The 23,623-nt window shown below is 38.8% G+C and overlaps 1 protein-coding gene across 1 annotated transcript in view; it reads left to right on the forward strand.

Annotated features, from left to right (window-relative positions):
- Positions 1-23,154, forward strand: part of LOC5566912 (menin) — a 35,097-nt gene extending 11,943 nt beyond the window's left edge. Inside the window, exons 2-3 of the mRNA XM_021846037.1 lie at positions 4,814-5,502; positions 21,206-23,154. Of these exons, the coding sequence (XP_021701729.1) occupies positions 4,814-5,502; positions 21,206-22,127 (1,611 nt within the window). The 3' untranslated portion in view covers positions 22,128-23,154. The remainder of the gene's footprint in view (positions 1-4,813; positions 5,503-21,205) is intronic.
- Positions 23,155-23,623: the final 469 nt, after the last annotated feature.

The following is a 23,623-nucleotide window of genomic DNA, read 5'->3' on the forward strand; positions in this document are numbered from 1 at the left end:
TATCCTTAGGGTGCTCATCTTGCCCCGCCTGACCCTACTATTGGTGACGTTCAGTTTGCCTTTTGCTAACCAGAATTATCCGTAGCCACTCTTACTATTAGCTAGCTAGACACATTATATTAAGCTAGCTAAGAATACTTAGGAACTCTTAGGAAAATGACTAGTAGATTCACTGAGTAGAAATAAGTGGGGGTGTCCTACGTTAGGCAGAAACACGAAAGGCGGAAACACATAAGGCGGAATTTCGAAAGGCAGAACTAACAAAAGGCGACTACGCACAAAAGGCGGAATCACGAAAGGCAGAAACACAAAAGGCGGAAACACGAAAGGCGGAATCACATAAGGCTAATTTAAATTTGGCGGACTTTTTGAACCAGCAGAGCAAACGGCCGGCCGTTTGCTCTGCTGGTTCAAAAAGTCCGCCAAATTTAAATTAGCCTTATGTGATTCTGTGGTTTGCTTTTACAGTGAAACTTCCATGTGTCGATGTTCCATGACTTTATAACGACTCACGATATCATACTAAAACTAAAATTTCATGGTTAATATGATGGTGCCCTCAAACTGTTTTTTACGGTGTTCAATATTAAAAAGGTGATATAGAGTAGGTCTACCAGCGATGGACGTAATGGTTCCCTATTTCGCTATACGTATTGATTTAATTGTTTTCAAATTTTGAATTATTTTTTGTGTCTCAGTTGTGAGGTATTTAAAATGCCGTCACGGTAAACTATTCAAAAAGATTCCAAATGTGAATGATTTCGAAATTTATCATATGGCCAAATAGGGAACCACTATGGCCATAACTGTTACACTTTACCTAGGTCATTCCTATCCACCTCGAACAAATTCGTAAAAAATGATCTAGTTGTTTGGGTGGTAATGCTACGATAGGAATGAACAAATCAAATTTGATTTTCACACTAGTAAACAATATGACTTAACAGTTTTGTATGCTGTACAACTCTCCAAAGCATTTCTGTTCCATGACTCGATGTTCTATGAGCCAATACGATGGTCCGAATTATAGAGTTTGTAGTAAATCTATTATAACACCGTATTGGAGGCACTTCTATGAAGCATTTTGGAATGCGAGGATTCTATAACCACTGACAAACAGACAAATACTCGAATTATGTGCATCGTACAGCAAAATTGTGCACAATTCTAATATTTTATGGTTGGCCGACTGGCCAGTCGTAGCGCTCGTATCGCTTTTGCGCACTACTGCCACCTGATTCTCGGTTTGCCAAACACAGCAATTTTAGCATTGGACAGTAACATTTGCGAGACAAAGTTTCAAACGGGTAATTGTTCTAGCTGTTACGTCTGTTTTTCTGTGCCATAACATAACCGCGAATATGAGCAGCTTGAATATCACTAGCAGCAGTAATTGGGCGAAGAAACAATATATGTTTCAAAGAAGAATCAATTTGAACTGGCTCTTTAGTGGCTCGTGGCGCCAAACATGTTCAAGGTGATAAGTCCAGAAAGAATAGCCGATGATTAAAAGAAGGACAAATCACTGATAATGTATTAGATATATTTTTTCAAAGAATAGACTGTCCATCATTCGGGCTAATGTCACTTTCGAGCAAGTGCCTTTCGGGCTAGTGACGTAGAATTACACGATATACGAATGCGAAAATGACAACTTTGACAAAGAAAGCTCTCAGTTAATAACGGTGGAAGTGCTCATTGAACTCTAAGCTGAGAAGCAGACTGCGTCTCAGTGGGAGCGTAGTGCCAAGAAGAAAAAGCAACAAAATTGGCTAGATTTATCGAAAATTTAGTGCAAACTTAAGGCTGAAACAGGCGACAATAAATAAAATAAATAGAAACAGAAGATATTTCTCGGTTATAGTGGCACCGTAACGTAATGGAGGGCATTTGATGGTATTTACCTATCATCTGTGTATAATACCTACATATAAATTGAAAAACAAAAAACCCCGTTTTTCAAAAGAAATTCTAAGTCCGCTTAGTGATATTGAAAACGCTGATATGAATAGGAACCTAAACAGCTCAGTCTAATTATGGTTTGGAAGCTAAAGTAATCATTTTTAAATCGTTTTTGAATGATTCCGCTTTTTTAGATTATGCCTTATGTTATTTTCCGCCTTTTGTTACACGTCTAAGTTAGTCTGCCTTTTGAGTTTCCGCCTTTTGTGATTCCGCCTTTCGTTAGGGTCCCCTAGACACATCGTTATCATATACGACGTAGGGAATACTTAGGAACTCTTAGGAAAATGACTAGTAGATTCACTGAGTAGAAATAAGTGGCGACAATCTTATTTTAATATGGTTTTTACATTGCCATAATAAAAAATACCCCTTTTGTAACAGCGGTATAAATAATCTAATTCCAGCTTCATTTTCGCAAAATTTACAAGTAGGAAGTAGGCGTTGTGAAGCATTGCATTTGCCACCGAAAAGTGAATCTTGTAGGAGACTGTTATAGAAGCCCAAGGTAACTTTACTCTTCAATATTCACTAAGGTACCGTGGGGCAAGTGGGTAATGGAATTCGCATAGTTGAGATTCTTCAAATTCTAGAGACTTTAAATTGAAACAAATGAGGTCGTGTATATTTTTTAGCTTGACTCCCACCAAATATAAGCAGCATGCTGAAATTGATTTTTATGAAAAATTGAAGAAAAAAATACAGAAAAAGTTTTTGAAAAATGTCTCCTTACTTTTCACTTGCCCCAAAAGTGGGGCAAGTGAAAAGTTTACCGTTTTGAACAATAATTTCAAAAACAAACAGTTATATTCACGATTTCTATTAGCTTTAACATTTGTTAAGGCTTCCCAATGAACAATATCATAAGTAACATGTAAACAAAGAAAATGTTATTCTTTTCACTTGAATTTTCTTCTGTTCAGTTATGTTAGTAGAAATGATTCGACAACATTATAACTGCAACATTTCCAATGTTAGATCTTACATTATAGGACAGCAAATGCATTTCTGCTCGGTAGAATTTCTACCGCTCGTTATTTGTTTTTGAGAAAGTCGAATATGACGTCGGATAACTCTTCGGGAGAAATCAAACGGAATCCTTCAATAACGTAGTTAGAATCTTTTTTATGTGGATAGACCTATACCCCATTTTTATGTTTTGAACTAGCTTACATAGACATTCCACGAGATTTCCGTGTGTTCTCTAATATTGCAACTTTTCAGTCAACGTCTTCCTTTTAATTGGCTGCCCGAAGTAGACATATTGATATTGTAATGTTTAGCAATATCTTTTAGAGAAGTTCCATGATTTCTAATAGCTTTTAACGCTTGAGTATAGTGTTTCTTGAATTATCAGCACGTTATGTTTTTCTATGATAATTGCGAACCATGTTTACTTATGGCTACTTAAAGAGAAAACTCAAATTCAATCTGTAATGATAAACTTTTCACTTGCCCCACCTGATAAGAAAATTGACGGTGCTTAAATATAGTTATTTTTAGGTCTACGTCGAATTAATTCTAAAACTTTTTTTATTGCAGTTTGAAACTGTCACAGAGGACAACTAAGAAGTGGTACAGGAAATTATTTTCAGCAACTTTTTTCCACTGAAAATATTAGAACAAGATTGTGCGCCGCCAACTTTTTACGGAGTAACAGTTGACAGGTTAACAATTTTTCGCTCTATTATGCAAAAATGGCTGAAAAATCTCAGAAATCTGTTACCTATCGTAATGTTCTTAATGGCCTCAAAAGTTTACGCATGTGTTTAAAACATTAATTCACATATTGAGTATTGGTCCTTGTAGAATGGAAACTTGGCAAAAGCCAGACCGAGGTTTCAGCATTGACAAGTTAAGCTGTCAGGTAGCTCCAACTGAATACCATACAAAAAAAATTTTACAGCATAGCTGAGCCTTTCGGATCGTAATACCGATGTATAAAAATAATTTGTATCGAAATTGTCCGCGTGGTCTTCTAGTGCCCCTATTTATCTAATCATTTATAGACATACATACCGAATGCTCGCCATGACCCTATGACCAACATTTGTATATGTATAGATTTAGCTGATGTGGCTTTTCTAATCGGTAGTTCGTCCTCACATTGATTGTCTTCAAAACCTTGTCAAGAAAATTGATTATATTGTACTTGTACTTATTAAGTATTAGATATTATTTTATAAGTAGATGCTATTGATCACCCTTTGCTCCTATCCGCAACCCGATGCACGCGCCCTGTCCGGTCTCGGAAAACCTCGTAGAAGACTACAAACCGTCAATGACATTTCCCATATACTAATCCACATTGCACATTCAAGGGTCTGATTGTGCTCTTAATGAGATAAAACAAAACTTCATCACTTAACACTATTCTACACTTTAATTTTATTATTTCATAATCAATGTTGAATGTTTTCAATAGACCGCAACTAAAGATGGTGTAGAAATAAGCGACAACTACACTCAGGCAAATGAACTATCGATAAACATAGGAACCCCTTATGAAAATTCGCCAAAAGAAATCGGGTTGAAATTCATAAATTTGCCTTATGAAACCAGAATTTGAAAACAAAAAACGTGTACGCGGCAACCTGGAATCGTACCAAGAACCTTGCGATCGATAGGCCCGAGCGTACACCACACGCCTATCGACGCCTTGATGAGGAGTGATGCTAAAACGATACATAAAGCATTCGTTCCACCTTTCATAAGGCAAAAAGTATGTAATTCGATAGTTCAGTTCGCTGCGTGTAGAGCTACGACTAGAACGACTAAATATAAAATAACAACATGCATATTCTATGATTCTACAGTGCTTTACACTTGTCTCTTTTTCTTCTTCCAAAAGGTATCGGACATCGTTTGGAACTCGCTGCTGAGAAGTTCCTACAAGGACCGGGCCCATCTGCAGAGTTTGTACAGCTATCTGTGCGGAAGCAAGCTCGATTGCTTCGGAGTGGCGTTTGCGGTGGTGGCCGGCTGCCAGATGTTGGGCTACAGGGATGTGCATTTGGCCATTTCCGAGGACCACGTTTGGGTGGTGTTTGGCAAGACGGGAGACGAGACTATTGAGGTGACCTGGCACGGAAAGGGAGCGGAGGACAAACGTGGCCAGTCGGTGGCGGCCGGAGTCGAATCGCAAACCTGGTTGTACGTGGCCGGAAATCCGGTGGTGTGCAATCGGTACATGGAAGTGGCGGCCATTGTGTCGGCGATAAATCCCTCCTTGACGGCGACCAGCGCTTGTCTGGAAGTAGCCGAAATGCAACAGCAGCTTCTTTGGCAGCTGTACGAAATGGGACACCTGAAGAAGTATCCCATGGCTTTGGGCTGCCTCGGAGAGCTGGAGGAAGTTTCCCCAACTCCGAGCCGGAAGAGCTGCGAGGAGCTTTACAACGAGTCGGTCAGATCGGCACAGATTTACTACAGGAACCATCATGTCTATCCGTACACGTACCAGGGCGGGTTCTACTACCGGAGGAACAAGTACCGGGAGGCGTTTGCGTCGTGGGCCGACAGCAGCGATGTCATTAGATTGTGAGTATCGATTTTGTATTAGGTTTAAGGATAAAGGTACGACACGAAAAAGTTCAATAACTCAGCTCTACAGGTATTCCTTTGAGTATTATGACTTTATTTCCTCCAGGATTCATACCACAAAATTTCCAACATTTGATGCAAAGATATCAAGAAATAATACAGTAATTTCTCAAAGATTTCCCACGATCTTACAAACAATTTTCCAGGAATCCTACTAAGGATGCATTAGGAAATGATCCAGAGAAGGTATTTTTTTTAAATTTCATTCGGACTCCATATAAAGTTATCGTTGTATACATCGATAGTGTTTTATGTGCAAAAATATCGAAAAGCACCAGCTGCAAAGTGAAATGACTTAAAAAATCGTATTTCGAAAAGTTTTGATCTAAACGGAATCCGGAATAACTCCGGGACTATAAGGTGAACCGGTTCTGTTTTGCAGTCTTTGCAAATTGAGAGAAATCTGGATCGCATGTCTTTGATTTCGAAAAACCGGTTGGAAGATGACTTTTTAACAGCTGATTGAAAATCTTGAAAAACAGACGTTGGGTACGCATAGATTAAAAGCAATTCCTTAGACGGGAAGTCATGAGGATTTTTTAAAGTTGCTGATGGTGTAGGTAAATAAATGAATTCCAAGGGAAAATCTCTGGTGTTGCTGTTGCATATTTGAAAAATCGCTGGAGTGACTGTTCATTGAAAATACTTAAGGTAGATTTTAAGTCGTCTAACTGAAAAGCCAGTCAATTGGGCCGCTACTATTCAATGCTTTCATTTTTTTCAATCCGCTCAAAATAATTAGGTCGTATGAATAAAACCAAGTACTTGCTCATGCTCAACCCGATTTGAGCAAAGTAAATTCTCTGAGCATTTACTCAGAACCGTATGAATAAAACGATATTTTACTCAGAGTAAATTCGAAATTCGAACATAGCTTTTACTTTGTCAAAATTTTGTTTTTGTTTTGGGTAAAATAAGCAGTTTACTGCCGGCAGCAGATAGTTACAGATCCCAGAGGAATGCAACTGATAAGGCATCACGTCTGTCGGGAGTGGGTCGGCGAGTGAAAGGAATGCGCCGGAAAGTGCGACGCTGAACGAAATTTCCGTAACGTGAGATAACGTGAGATGCACTGATAACGTGTGATGCACTATGGCATTACGGGTACTGCGACTCCAGGAGTTTCGCATCTAATCCCTGCCGTTCCATTGTTCCAATTATCGAATTCGTTCAAAGATAAATATCGGTGTAGCTCCGAATTGACCAAACCGCGTAGGAACTCGATCCTATCTTAATTCTCCAGTTTCACCCATAAACCACAAATTTGGCAAACACCCGTCTTTTAAATCTTTTGATTGATGGCAGAAGTGGAAACTTACGACTCAACTTTCACGGGTGGATACTGGGGTTAAAGACCGAAGTTTAGGGGGGTTTTCCTTTGCTGCTAAAACGTCTGCACTGAGTTGTGTTTCTGAGTGGACTGCTTGTCCGTATATTTTTCTTTTGGCTCGAACCCTTCGGTTCGCTTGCGCGCGTAGGGGAACGCGCGGTAAATGAACTGTCATTCGACATCATTAATCAAGGTATATCAATTTCAAGGTATACAACAATTCTTCTCCCTTAGAGAGCTTATGCTATATAATCAGAACTGATGAATAATCAAAAATAAAAAACTTATACAATAAATTTGTTTCAAATTCACATGAAATCTTTTTAACTGTAATTATGAATAACCATCCGAAACTAGTAATAAAAATCTTCCGAACGATTTGCTTTCCTCACTCGTTTAGACCGTCTAAGATCGAGTTCACCTGGTGTTCCGACCCTGCTGTCTGAATTCAGTCTCTTTCGCTTTCTAACTCCATTGGGAGCCTCGGGTAGCCTCACTTCCTCGTTAGAATTCGGTGGGCCTTCGCTCCTTGCTATATCCATATTCCCCTTCGGGTTTTCGCTACCACCGCTTCTCGTAATCACCACATTCGGCCTTTGCCTGGTTGCCTCATCTCCACAGATCCTAATTTGCTTCCGGTGCGCCATTGCGCTGACGCTTCCAATGGATATCTGTAAAATATTATGAGAGTACCATTTAATAAATGTGGCCTTTACCCAACGGGCATGATGGTGGGGATTATTATTCTTATACCACACTTCATCCCCAGCCATCAGATGGTCAATAGCATCATAAGAACGATCAGGAATTTTCCCGCTCTGATTTTCTGAAACCGTTTCATCATCTGGTTGTGGTATATCTAGTTGCTTTTTGTAGTGTTTCTTTGGATTCACTAAGTCTAATACAGTCTTTGGTTTATACGAAAATATTCGTTCAGACGGAAAATGTCCGTCTTTCGTCGAATTATAATTTCTAAAATTAAATAGGAAATAATTTATCTGGTTTTCCAGATCCAACTCCTTCATATCAGGATCCATTAGGAATCTCTTAAGAACCTCTTTAACCGTTCTAACGAGCCTTTCGGCTTGTCCATTACTTGATGGGTTGTATGGTGGGCTTTTGAACACTCTAATACCTTGCTTTTCTAGGAAGTTTACAAAACTGTAGGAGTTGAAAGGAGGACCATTGTCCGACACTATTACATCTGGCAATCCAAATCTTGCAAAATATGCAACCAATTTCTTCAAAACCTTGTTGCTATCTGTACCATTTTTCATCCATTCTATTTCCAACCATTTGGAAAAGCTATCAACCATTAGTAAAAACGTGTGATGCTCAAAAAAGAAGAAATCTATATGAATTCTACTGAAAGGTCTTGTCGTTGGTGTCCATTTGGATTGCTCTGTTTGCTCATGGGATGTTGCCATACTGTTACATGCATCACATTCTGCTACATATTTATCAATATCGGCATTTATTCCAAACCAATAAACCATTCGCCGTGCTAGTTGTTTCATTTTGATGACTCCAGCATGATTTGCATGTAAAAGTGACAAAATTTGCTTTTGATAAATCTGAGGTATAATGACCCTTTCCATGTAGAGAAGACAATCGTCAATCAATTCAAGCTCAAAACAATTAGAATAGACATCTGCGAAAGGTTTATCAACTCTATCAGGCCAGCCATTCTGCATGTAACTCATAACCTGCTGTAAAAAATCGTCATCTTTAGTTGCAGTAGCTATCATTTTTGAATCGATTGGTATTTCTTTGCTAAAGTTTATGCTTTTTATTACCTCTGTGTCTAACTCTCTAGGAACATCCTGTGGCAAAGGGAATCTCGAACAGAAATCCGCATTTCCCAATTTATGTGAAGGCCTGTATATTATATCGAAATCGTATATAGATAGATCAAGTATTAACCGTTGTAGTCTCGTCACATAAATCGAATTTTTCCCTTCTTTTCCGAAAATTCCTACTAAGGGCTTATGGTCTGTGTAAACAGTGAAGTGTTGCCCATATAAATATTTGTGAAACTTTTTAATTGTACACACTAAGGCTAGTGCCTCCAAATGTAAGATAGGGTACTTTTTTTGCGCTGAATTTAGAGAAAATGACGTAAAGCTTATAGGTTTTTCAACTTCGTCTACCACATGTGCTATTAAACCCCCTAACCCGTAGCTTGAGGCATCTGAAATAACTACTATCTGTTTTTTTGGGTCATAAAACTCTAGAAAATTGGCTTGTATTAGCAGATTTTTGCTTTCCACAAAGGCCTTCTGACAATTGTCATCCCACACGTATCGAACATTACTCTTAAGTAAATTGTATAGAAAATATAACTTAGCGGACAGGTTTGGAATAAATTTATGGTAATAATTTATCAGTCCAAGAAACGACTTCAATTCCGATTCATTTTTCGGCGCCTTTGCTTTCTCTATGGTCAATATCTTGTCCGGGCAGGGCTTGAGTCCTTTTCCACTTATAACATGCCCCAAATGTGTGAGCTCTTTTACAAAAAATTTGCACTTTTCTAAATTGACTTTAATATTAGCATTAGCTAAACGCTCCAACACAGCTAGTAGTTTGGTCTTACATTCATCAACGGTCTTTCCGGCAATTAAAACGTCATCTAAGTAGCAAGAAACGTTCTCAATTCCCTCCAAAACTTTATCCATAACTTGTTGGAAAATAGATGCACTTGAAGATGCTCCCTGTGGTAAACGGTTATATTTATAGAGGCCTTTCATGGTATTGATGACTACAAACTTTTTGGACCTTTCCGTCAATTCCAACTGTGTATATGCTCCTTCCAGATCCAGAGCACAGAAAATGTTACAACCAGATAAATTTGCAAAAATATCTTGTGCTGATGGCAGAGGATATGAATTTGGGACAATGGATTTGTTAATAGACACTTTACAATCAATTACTAATCTAATCTCGTCATTTTTCTTCATTACAATTATTATTGGTGAGGCCCATTCGCTCGTATCAATAGGTGTGATAACCTTTTCTTTCTCCAATTTATCCAAATAACTACCAACTTTGTCCCTTAATCTATAAGGAACGTCATAAGCTTTCTTGAAAATTGGAGTTTCGTCCTTTATAACCAATTCCGCCTTGAATCCGTTAATAGGGCGTGAAAAATTCTTAGTAAAAACATTGCAATACTTCATTTGAATGTCATCAAGAGCAATTTTGCCACCATCATCATTTAAGTTGTTTATTTTCAATGAATTTGTAAAATATTGTCTCCAATTCTGATAAAAAACGTCCAGCCATGTTCTGCCTAATAAAGGATAAAAATCATTTTCACAATCGAGAACCAGTAATTGCATTAAAGCCTCTTTACCATTATATTTAACAAAGACCGTTGCCTCTCCCTCAATTTTCAATTTTGCTCCGTTTACAACAATAAGTTGTTCACTATAATTACGCAAAGGATTGTTAAACTTCGACAAATATCGCTTTTTACTAATCACCGAAACTGATGCACCACAATCAACCTCCATTTCTAATTCTTTACCTTCAATATTGACATGTACCAGACAAGGATTACTTATTTTGTTTATAGACGTAACTAACATGCAGTGTAATTCACCTGAATCGCTTCCGATTTCTTCGTCCTCTGAATCCTGCGTCCGCATGCGCTCCAATAGTTCCGTGATATGTCTATCTGCTGATGGACCCGGTTTGTATGATTCCACCAGATTAACTGCATCCCTGTTCAGGTTTTTAAGCTTGAAACACTTCTTTTTTATATGTCCTTTTACTCCGCAGTAGTTGCAAATCATTTGCGAGTAATCTGGCCGTTGCCATTGCCGTTGTCCAAAAACTTGATCATCTTGACGGGAGCTGCCAGCTCTAGAGCCATAGGCCATGCGTCCACCACGGAATGTATGCTGTGTTCTCTCATATGGCCTAAAACCTAAACGGCTCTTAACTGGACCTCTACTATTTCCCGCCATATCGTTACTTCCTGAAGTTTGATTCTGTCTAGCTAAATCGTAAAGCTTGGATAATCTTCTCATGGCCGTTCCCTCTTGGTCTCTTGAACCACCTTCCACCATTGCCACTAAATTTGGAAAATCTCTGTTATTTGGTTCGGCAGTTCCGGCATTTGCCCGAGCTACCTCCCATGTCGCAATAATTTTCTCTGCGTTTGACAACGACAACTTTTCCTCACTCAACAGCCTTTGCCTGAGATTTTTATCTTTAATACCTGCAATAATGCGATCTAGTATAGCAACTTCCTTAAAATTTGCAAAACCGCAAAACTCGGCTTGCAATTTGAGGCTTAGCACAAAATCTTCCGTTGATTCGTCTGGATTCTGCACCCTTGTGCTGAATTTATATCGCTGTACTAGATCAGGGTCTGTCTTATCTAGGCGGCTTTTGAGTTTGGACACAATGTCATCCAACTCAGCATCTTCAAAGTTACCCGCCGGATACAAAAGCTTAATTTCCGCAAAAATCACCGGCCCACTCATGGTTATAAAATATGCCATTTTGTCCTCATCTTTAATCTTGTTTACACGGAAGAAATATTTCATCCGTGTGAACCAATCGTTAAACGATGTTCCTTTACGGTATGGTTCCAAGGAAAAAGCCATACTTGTGGAAGCCATTACTAAAAAAATCACTTATTAAAAAATTATAACAGTCGTAGAATTAATTGAATCAAAATCAAGGTAAATATCCCACAATTCACAAGGCAAAAATCGTGTTGTGTAGTCACATAAAGTTTCAACAAATCAATAGTTATGGAATGAGAACGAAAGAAAAAAAATACAGTAAGATTTCTAATTGTGAACCAAATAAGGGTTGTAACTCCACTTTAAGTAAAACTCCTGAGATTACTCACGTTTAGGTCGATACTTCCAATGCCACTCCTTGTGACTGCGAATGAATGGTAGGATCCAGTTCCTCGCACAGGGAGTGTCCGATTTCCTTCGGGAACGAACGTCAACGAAACCGTATCAATCCAGCTGTTTCCAAGCACCTTTGCGCTATATAGGAGATATTGGATAGCTAAAATATGTTTCGCACCTTTGTTGCGCTAAATTTCAACCTGCTTAAACTAAAAAAAGAAAATAGCCACTCTTAATACAATGTATGAGAAAACAATTAAAAGGAATAATAATCCGTTTTGTTTTTTTTTTCAATGGAACAAAAGATTGATTTTTGGACCACCCTATTCATTAACTGGGTATAGAAATGAAAAGGCCTTTTCGCCTTTGTGAGCGTCCAACTGACGCCACCCGATAAGATGGCCGAAACACTAAGAAAACGTTTTCTTTATATATTTCACTTTCGTAGCGTCAGTTTATACTCACAAATCCCAAACTCCGATTCTCACGGCAGCAATTTCGCCTCTACAATTTTGTAGCGAAGAGATGGGAATTTTCCGCTGCTTTGTCCTGCCTGCGACCCGTTCAGGTTGATGGTGCTGAACGCCGGCGCACTTTTTCTGCTCACTCGCGAGAAAAAACACCACTTTGCCTCGTCGTCACTTTTAAATCTTTTGATTGATGGCAGAAGTGGAAACTTACGACTCAACTTTCACGGGTGGATACTGGGGTTAAAGACCGAAGTTTAGGGGGGTTTTCCTTTGCTGCTAAAACGTCTGCACTGAGTTGTGTTTCTGAGTGGACTGCTTGTCCGTATATTTTTCTTTTGGCTCGAACCCTTCGGTTCGCTTGCGCGCGTAGGGGAACGCGCGGTAAATGAACTGTCATTCGACATCATTAATCAAGGTATATCAATTTCAAGGTATACAACACCGTCATAAATATCCTATTTTTTTAATTCTTGAATTCATTACAGCTAAAACATAAGGGAATTTTCTCAGAAATAGAGTCACAAATTCTTCTGGAAATGTATATATGAATGCTTCCTAGAGTTTTTAAAAAGTTACTACAAATAAGGTACCGTGGGGCAAGTGGGTAATGGAATTCGCATAGTTGAGATTCTTCAAATTCTAGAGACTTTAAATTGAAACAAATGCGGTCGTGTATATTTTTTAGCTTGACTCCCACCAAATATAAGCAGCATGCTGAAATTGATTTTTATGAAAAATTGAAGAAAAAAATACAGAAAAAGTTTTTGAAAAATGTCACCTTACTTTTCACTTACCCCAAAAGTGGGGCAAGTGAAAAGTTTACCGTTTTGAACAATAAATTCAAAAACAAACAGTTATATTCACGATTTCTATTAACTTTAACATTTGTTAAGGCTTCCTAATGAACAATAATATGAATAACATGTAAACAAAGAAAATGTTATTCTTTTTATTTGAATTTTCTTCTGTTCAGTTATGTTAGTTGAAATGATTCGACAACATTATAACTGCAACATTTCCAATGTTAGTTCTCACATTATAGGACAGCAATTGCATTTCTGCTCTGTAGAATTTCCACCGCTCGTTATTTGTTTTTGAAATAGTCGGATATGACGTCGGATAACTCTTCGGGAGAAATCAAACGGAATCCTTCAATAACGTATTTAGAATCTTTTTTATGTGGATAGACCTATACCCCATTTTTATGTTTTGAACTAGCTTTACATAGACATTCCACAAGATTTCCGTGTATTCTCTAATATTGCAACCTTTCTGTCAACGTCTTCCTTCTAATTGGCTGCCCGAAGTAGACATAGTAATATTGTAATGTTTGGCAACATCTTTAAGAGAAGTTCCATGATTTCTAATAGCTTTCAACGCTTGAGTGTAGTGTTTCTTGAATTATCAGCACGTTATGTTTTTCAATGATAATTGCGAACCATGTTTACTTATGGCTACTTAAAGAGAAAACTCAAATTCAATCTCTAATGATAAACTTTTCACTTGCCCCACCTGATAAGAAAATTGACGGTGTTTAAATTTAGTTATTTTTAGGTCTACATCGAATTAATTCTAAAACTTTTTTTTGTTGCAGTTTGAAACTGTCACAGAGGACAACTAAGAAGTGGTGCAGGAAATTATTTTCCGCAACTTTTTTTCCACTGAAAATATTAAAATAAGATTGTACGCCGCCAACTTGTTACGGAGTAACAGTTGACAGGTTAACAATTTTTCTCTCTATTATGCAATAATGGCTGAAAAATCTTAGAAATCTCTTACCTATCGTAATGTTCTCAATGGCCTCAAAGGTTTACGCATGAGTTCAAAACGTTAATTCACATATTCAGTAAAATATATCAATTGTTTTCACTTATCCCATTTACCCACTTGCCCCGCGGTACCTTATATAACAAGGACTGTCTTAGAAGGCGCCTTCTAGGAATTCTGTAAAAGCGTCTTAAAATTACTTTATCAATTTTATGAAATAGTTTTGAAAATTGCAATATGAACTACTTCAAGGAATGCTTAGTTTAATGATTCCTATAAATATTTTCATTTATTTAGTTAACATCTACATCATCTGTACACTGAATCAACAAATTCACGCCACAATACTCGGTTCGTGGCCGCATCTCTCCATCCTCGTTTCTGCCCCACGCTCGCCAAATCGACATGCACTTGATCTGCCCACCTAGCTCGCTGCGCTCCACGCCTTCTTGTACCAACAGGATCCGAAGCGAACACCATCTTTGCAGGGTTGCTGTCCGGCATTCTTGCAACATGCCCTGCCCATCGTATCCTTCCAGCTTTGGCCACCTTCTGGATACTGGGTTCGCCGTAGAGTTGGGCGAGCTCGTGGTTCATCCTTCGCCTCCACACACCGTTCTCCTGCACACCGCCGAAGATCGTCCTAAGCACCCGATGTTCGAAGACTCCAAGTGCTTGCAGGTCCTCCTCGAGCATCGTCCACGTTTCATGCCCGTAGAGGACTACCGGCCTTATGAGCGTTTTGTACATGGTACATTTGGTGCGGGCGTGAATCTTTTGTGACCGCAGCTTCTTGAGGAGGCCATAGTAGTCGGTCCACTGATGATGCGCCTCCGTATTTCACGGCTAACGTTATTGTCAGCCATCAGCAAGGATCCAAGGTAGACGAACTCGTCGACCACCTCGAAAGTATCCCCGTCTATCGTAACACTGCTACCTAGGCGAGCCCTATCGCCCTCAGCCCCACCAGCTAGCATGTACTTTGTCTTGGCCGCATTCACCACCAGTCCAACTTTTGCTGCCTCGTGTTTCGGACGGGTGTACAAATCTGCCACCTTTTCAAATGTTCGGCCGACAATGTCCATATCATCCGCGAAGCAAACAAATTGACTGGATCTCGTAAAAATCGTACCCCGGTTGTTGAGGCCGGCTCTCCGCATAACACCTTCTAGCGCAATATTGAACAACAGGTACGAAAGTCCACCACCTTGTCGTAGTCCCCGGTGGGATCCAAACGAACTGGAGTGTTCGCCTGAAACCTTCACACAAGTTTGCACACCTTCCATCGTCGCTCTTATCAGTCTCGTGAGCTTCCCGGGAAAGCTGTTCTCGTCCATGATTTTCCATAGCTCTATGCGGTCGATACTGTCGTATGCCGCCTTGAAATCGATGAAAAGGTGATGCGTTGGGACCTGGTATTCACGACATTTTTGTGCCTATCATCCGGTGCAAACAAATGGCCAGCCTCTCCGGACCCATCTTTATGAGTTCAGCTCCGACACCATCCTTACCAGCAGCTTTATTGTTCTTGAGCTGGTGAATGGCATTCTTAACATCCCTCAAAGTGGGAGCTGGTTGGTTTCCATCTTCCGCATGGTTGCACGAGAGATTCCTGAGGAGTTCCATCAGCAATTGTTTTAGATTTATCCAGCATTTCCTCCGAAGTTCGTCCTTAGCTCCACCGGGAATTGCTTTGGATTCCCGTCATAGTTCCTTTTAAATTTTTTCGAAGTTCTTTCAGGAATTCCTCTAGCAACTTTTCCGAATTTCCCCATGATTTCCTCCAGGAATTCTTCTGGAGTTCCTTCAGCAATTTTTCCGGAATTCCTCCAGCAAATCATCCAGAGTTTCTCCAGGAATTCCTTCAGATTTTCTCCAAGAATTCTTTCGGAGTTCCTCCACGAATTCTTCCAGGTATTCCTTAAGATTTTCTTTGAGATTTTTTTCAGACTTCCCCTGGGAAATACTCCAGAGTTTCTTCGGGAATTCTTCCAGAGTTGATTTTGGAATTCCTCCAGGATTTTCCCCGCACTTCCCCAGGAATCCCTCCAAACATTCCTTCAGAGTTCTTCCAGAAATTCCTCCAAACTTCCTCTGGAGCCCATGGGGAATTTCTCAGCTGTTCTTCTCGAGAAATCTCTTCCGATATTTTTTTGGAGTTCATCCAGGTACTCCTTCGGCGTTGCTTGGTGAATTCCTTCAGGACCTACATCGGAAATTCCTCAGATGTACCTTTCGGAATTCCTCCAGTCCTGGAATTTATCCAGAGTTTTTGCAGGAAAACTACCGTAGTTCCTTCAAGAATTTACCCGCGAGTTGCTCCAAGAATCCCACAGGCAGTTCCACCAGGAATCCTACCAGTTCCTACAGGATTCCCGCCAAGTGTTCCTCCAGAAAAGCTCCCGGGAATTCTGCTGGAATCTCCCAAGAGTTATCCAGCAATTCCCCTGGGAATTCCTCACTGTCGGTTTTACCAGAAATACTCTGAAATTATGTTTGAAGCAGTTCGCTACCCTGATGAAAATCCTGTCTACGCTCTTGCTCGGGAAACAAACGTTTTGTAGTCAGCGTTGTTCCTGCTATGTCTATTCCAAGCGTTGATTTTAAATGCGGCGACTGTCGCAATCCTCTTCGAACTGATGGTATGAGTGTATGTCCAAAAAAATTTTATTTACATCAAACAAACAAGAACTTGATTTTCTTTCAGACTCGTCCGCACATTCCCCAGCTGAAAAGCCTTGAGATTGATCTACACAAACCCTTACTGCGAACCGCTTTCACGAACTTTCTCGCTTGTTTGTTTTCCACTGAGCATGGTCAGTAGGTGAGTCAGGATTTCTGAGCATCTACTCAGTTTTAACTGCTATATTAATTGTATTGTATGTTCGAAAAGTAAATGCTCAAGTGCTCAGTTTTATCATATCGATCTGAGTAAATGCTCAAGAGAATCATCTGACAGGTTGATTTGATTAAAGTAAAAGCTTTTGCTCAGTTTATTCATACGATCTAATATGCTCAGAATATGGAAATAATCCTCACATAATCCACGCACAATTTTCTCCGATAACATTTCTAACAATTTTCTTTAGAATTCTAGTATTATTAGAAAATCCTTGGAAAAAGTTCCTGTACCTACATTTCTCGCATAACTTATGATCTCGACCTAAAAGCCAATGGTAACCATGTGTGTAGCTCGTTGTTTCTGAGTATTTGAATAGATTTAAGGTACCGTGGGGCAAGTGGGTAATGGATTTCGAATAGTTGGGATTCTTCAAATTCTAGAGACTTCAAATTAAAACAATTGAGGTCGTGTATATTTTTTAGCTTGAGTCCCACCAAATATAAGTAGTATGCTGAAATTGATTTTTATGTAAAATTAAAGAAAAGAGTACAGCAATTTTTTTTTTGAAAAACGTCTCCTTACTTTTGAAATGCCCCACAAGTGGGGCAATTGAAAAGTAAGGTACCGCGGGGCAAGTGGGTAAATGGGGTAAGTGAAAACAATTGATATATTTTACTGAATATGTGAATTAACGTTTTAAACTCATGCGTAAACCTTTGAGGCCATTGAGAACAATACGATAGGTAAGAGATTTCTGAGATTTTTCAGTCATTATTGCATAATAGAGCGAAAAATTGTTAACCTGTCAACTGTTACTCCGTAACAAGTTGGCGGCGTACAATCTTATTTTAATATTTTCAGTGGAAAAAAGTTGCGAAAAATAATTTCCTGTACCACTTCTTAGTTGTCCTCTGTGACAGTTTCAAACTGCAATAAAAAAAGTTTTAGAATTAATTTGACGTAGACCTAAAAATAACTAAATTTAAACACCGTCAATTTTCTTATCAGGTGGGGCAAGTGAAAAGTTTATCATTAGAGATTGAATTTGTGTTTTCTCTTTAAGTAGCCATAAGTTAACATGGTTCGCAATTATCATAGAAAAACATAACGTGCTGATAATTCAAGAAACACTATACTCAAGCGTTAAAAGCTATAAGAAATCATGGAACTTCTCTAAAAGATGTTACCAAACATTACAATATTAATATGTCTACTTCGGGCAGCCAATTGAAAGGAGGACGTTGACTGAAATGTTGCAATATTAGAGAACACATGGAAATCTCGTGGAATGTCTATGTAAAGCTAGTTCAAAACATAAAAATGGGGTATAGGTCTATCCACATAAAAAAGATTCTAAATACGTTATTGAAGGATTCCGCACAGACAAACAGACGTCACACTGTCATCATTGTGCATCGACCACCTTTTTAACGGTTGATTCAAAAATATGGTAGGTGGCCAATCCGCCACCAGAAGCGCTCGTATCGTTTTTGTTCGCGTTTGACGTTTACACAGTACCGCCATCTGTTGGCCTGTCGGCCAACAAACCGATTTTAGCATTGGGCGTACATGTCCTCGTGACTATGATTTTGATCGAGATTTGTTCTAAGTGTTACGTCTGTTTGTCTGTGGATTCCGTTTGATTTCTCCCCAAGAGTTATCCGACGTTATATCCGACTTTCTCAAAAACAAATAACGAGCGGTGGAAATTCTACAAAGCAGAAATGCACTTGCTGTCCTATAATGTAAGAACTAGCATTGGAAATGTTGCATTTATAATGTTGTCGAATCATTTCAACTAACATAACTGAAGAGAAGAAAATTAAAGTGAAAAGAATAACATTTTCTTTGTTTACATGTTACTTATGTTATTGTTCATTGGGAAGTCTTAACAAATGTTAAAGCTAATAGAAATCGTGAATATGACTGTTTGTTTTTGAATTTATTGTTCAAAACGGTAAACTTTTCACTTGCCCCACTTTTGGGGCAAGTGAAAAGTAAAGAGACATTTTTCAAAAACATTTTCTGTATTTTTTTCCTCAATTTTTCATAAAAATCTATTTCAGCATGCTGCTTATATTTGGTGGGAGTCAAGCTAAAAAATATACACGACCTCATTTGTTTCAATTTAAAGTCTCTAGAATTTGAAGAATCTCAACTATGCGAATTCCATTACCCACTTGCCCCACGGTACCTTATATCGTTTTGAATAACAAATTCAAAAACTAACGGCTATATTCACGATTTCTATTACCTTTAACATTTGTTATTGCGTCCCAATGAACAATAACATAAATAACATGTAAACAAAGAAAATTTTATGCTTGTTACTTGATTTTTCTTCTATTCAGTTATGTTTGTTGAAATGATTCGACAACATTATAACTGTTACATTTCCAATGTTAGTTCTTACATCATGGGACAGCAGTTGCATTTCTGCTCTGTAGAATTTCCACTGCTCGTTATTTGTTTTTAAGAAAATCGGATATGACGTCGGAAAACTCTTCCAGAGAAATCAAACGAAATCCTTCAATAATGTTTTAGAAACTTTTTTATGTGGATAGACCCCATTTTTATGTTTTGAACTAGTTTTACACAGACATTCCACAAGGTGCATTCTCTCATATTGGAACTTTTCAATCAACGTCTTCCTTTGAATCGGCTGTCCGAATTAAACATATTAATATCGTAATATTTGGCAAACTTTTTATTAGAGAAGTTCCATGATTTTGCCATGATAATAACTTTAAACGCTTTGAGTATAGTGTTTCTTGAATTATTAGCACGTTCTGTTGTTCTATAATAATTGCGAACCTTGTATACTTATAGGTACCTGAAGAGAAAACACAAATTCAATCTCTAATGAGATACTTTTCACTTGCCCCACGTGATTAGAAAATTGACGGTGTTTTAATTTAGTTATTTTTAGGTCTATCTCGAATTAATTCTAAAATATTTTTTATTGCGGTTTAAAACTGTCAGAGGGGACAGCTTAAAAGTGGTACAGAAAATTATTTTCCGCAACGTTTTTCCGCTGAAAATTTTAAAATGAGATTGCACGCCGTCAACTGTTACGGTGTAATAGTTGACAGGTTAACAATCCTTCGCTCTATTATGCAATAATGGCTGAAAAATCTCATAAATCTCTTACCTATCTTAATGTTCTCAATGGCCTTAAAGGTTTACTCATGAGTTTAAAACATTAATTCACATATTCAGTAAAATATACCAATTATTTTCACTTACCCCATTTACCCACTTGCCCCGCGGTACCTTACACGTTATTTAACAAGTATATGGTGAAGAAAGGATCATTCTCTACCTGCCGGTGGTGTTGGTTTGGATGCTTATTCATTCATTTGCTTAGAAACAACGAGCTACACACGCGGTTACCAATGGTTTTTAGGGCGTTATCTCAGATTAGGCGAGATTTGGTAGCATTATTCGAGGAATCCATGGAGAAATTTTAAGACAATTTCTTGAAAGAATTTCTGAAGACATGTGTAATTATATCTCTCGAAGAATCTCTTGGAGATCCGTAGAAGAAGTACTGAAGAAGTCTCTGAATCTCTAGAGAAATTATTAGAAGAATGATGAAGTCTATTGAAATATTCCTGGAATTAGGTATTATTAGGAAGATAAATTACTGGAATGATCCCTGGAAACATTTCTGGACAAATCTCTTGTACAATTGCTGGCTGAATTGTTTTCGAAATTCTTCAAATAATACCCGGCCAAATCATTAGGAATATTTTTGTAAGAATTCCTGAGGCAACCTAAGGAGGAATGCTGGGCTTCATTCAGTAATCCTTGTAGGTGTGTTAGAATAAATTCGTGGATGAATAGTTCGAGGAACCCCCGAAAAAAAAATTAAGAGGTATCTTCTTCTCATTGGCATTACGTCCTCACTGGGACAGAGTCTGCTTTTCAGCTTTGTGTTCTTATGAGCACTTCCACAGTTATTAACTGAGAGCATTCTTTGACAAATTTGTCATTTTCGCATTTGTATATCGTGTGGCAGGTACAATGATACTCTCCGCCCAGGGAAGTCAAGAAAATTTTCTTTACGAAAAGATCTTGGACCGGCCGGGAATCGAACCCATACATCTTCAGCATTGCATTGCTTTGTAGCCGTGGACTCTAACCACTCAACTAAGGCAGGCCTTATGAGGTAGCCTTGGAAAAATTTATTCAAAGATTTTCGATAGAACCATAGGAAAATTTCCGGAATCCTTAAAGCATTTTTGTAAAAACATTATTCCGAGCAGAGTTATTAAATTTATTCGCGTTTTACACCCATTTCCAATTGTGAAATAGAATATGTTTAACATAATTTCGATTTGTTCCGTAATTTCAGGTACAATTACTCCCGTGACGACGAGGAGATCTACAAAGAGTTCCTCGACATCGCAAACGAGTTGATCCCCCAGGTGATGAAGCTGGAAAGCTCGGGACACTCGGCGAGGAGCATCCTGCGAGATTCGCACTGCTTCGCCAACCTGCTCCGGTTCTACGACGGGATCTGTATGTGGGAGGAGGGCAGTCTGACGCCGATCTTACACATCGGATGGGCCAAACCGCTGGTGGCCACGATTGCCAAGTTCGATCACGACATCCGCTCGCAGGTCATCATCAAGTGCAGCGATGAGTCTCCTCGTGAGTTCCATGTGAATGGAAATCAGAATGGTGGCGAGGCGGAGAAGGTGGCCAGGAACGGAGGCCGGCAGGTGGTCAATAATAATAATAACGTCATCATTAAGGCAGATTTAGAGAATGGGGGCAAGGTTGAGGATAAGGCCAGTTTGCCCAAATCGTTGGAGGCTTTGGTTGGTAAGTGTGGCGAAAAGCTGCTGAATCCGGACTTTTTGCTTCAGGGAGGTGGTCAGCCGTTCACATCGGAGGACAACGAGTTGGCAGCAGGGGGTCAGAATAACGGTTCGGTCAAGAACGGTAAGAAGGAGAAACCCAGCGACAAGAAAGAGGCTACCATCAAGAAAGAGATGAAGGTTGAACCCAAACGGGAGTCTCTCCAGTTGGTGGATTCGGAAGACGGAGGTCCCAAGAGGCCCTTGATCACACTGTACAGTCAGAAGATGAAGGGTCTCAAGGATCTGCTGCTGGCGGAGAAGCTCAACACGAACGCCATCTCGCTGCAGATTACGGCCCAGAGCCAGGTGCAGGTAGGTGGTAAGAAGTCCCGCTCCCAAACGGGAGCGCAATCGGGTGGTCTGCAGGAGAACGAAACCAATACCCGTTCCAAGCGAGCCCGAAGGGAGTAGACGACCCTGGTCGTCAGAAATACGCTAAACATTCCTAAAGTCCTGATTTTAAGCTTGATCTATTTTGTGATTAATTTATTTTACTTTTTTACTCTAGTACCTAGCTATCCGGTATTCTTCTATATTATACAAACCAAGTTTTTTTGTTTTATGAAACGTTGCTTTCAAAGCGACGTACTTAAACTTATTCCATACTAAGGTTGAGATTTGTCACAAGCTTTCTCCTCTATCCTTTAAGGATATCCTCGAGAGCAAGCATTGTGATGCCATTTTGTTTTAGAAAAGCAAACCTATTTATATTTTTAAAACTGTTAATTTATTCTGTTTTTGATACCTAACCTATCGTATATATTACTGAATCCTATTAGTTGCTATTTATGATCGTCCGTGAACTGTACGGCGAATCGAAACGCTTCGTTGTTGAGAGCCGGGCGGGGGTTCCTTGTGAAGGATTAGACCCCGCTCACTCTTCATTATCATTATTATTATTATCATTGAGCTATGTCAAAAACTTCGCTTCGTTCTCTTACATGAAAAAAAAAATGTGACGGCTGGCTTTTGCAGATTTAATCTAGTCTTGAAAAACGGTCAGTCTTTTCTAAGTAAAATGTTTAACGCTTTTATTTCCTAGAACTATACCTATAATATTATATATCTACATACAGTGATGGACAAAACTTTAATATCACCTTACTACTTTGGGATTTTCAGCATTTTATCAATGTGATTTTGTGTTTATAAATTGGTTTCACTGATCATAACACGCATTACACATTTTAAGAACATAATAAAGGCAAAAAGAATTAGCAGGAAAGTATGAACATATAGAGCTTTAAAAAACGTGTGGTCAAACATAAAACAACTACTGGAAAAATAGTGTTCTACCGAAAATCTATGGAATTCCATGTCATCCATGATTTCTCGGAAAACATCCTTTTAGCAGTACACTGCAGATCTTTAGGTAAACAGTGTAAAAACGGCAAGGAATGTAGCTAAAACGAATAAATTATACATTTTTCATGATTTTTTTTTATCAAAATTATTTCAAATATCAAAAGTTGGTGGGGATTGCTCATCAAACCTTCCGGTCCGCCTCATAGTTACGTACTATTTGGTGCTGGGTGTAGTTCTTGTTTTTCCAGCTGTATTGAAAAGCATGAGCCATAGTCTTTGGCATACAATCGGATCTATCTTTAGCAGAAAAGAACCGAAATGTCTATCGACGACCGGTGATTGCTAGCAGATATAGTGGAGAGCTTGTCTTGAAACGTTCATCGCTTCAAGTTAGTTGAAAAACTGAATACACTGATTGCCTGTCGATCAGAGCCGAACTAGGCATAGATCGTATACATACATCTGAATCTACATGTCTCCGATGTATTACACCCGATTCTGTTTTTGCACGGATTTTTTTTACACGGCCGTGCAAAAAAAGTTTCCATACATTTTTTTCCGCCAAAACTTTATTTTTGCATGAAACGTCGAGAAATGGTGTT

This window comes from Aedes aegypti, chromosome 2 (assembly GCF_002204515.2).
Source record: "Aedes aegypti strain LVP_AGWG chromosome 2, AaegL5.0 Primary Assembly, whole genome shotgun sequence".
NCBI lineage: Eukaryota > Metazoa > Arthropoda > Insecta > Diptera > Culicidae > Aedes > Aedes aegypti.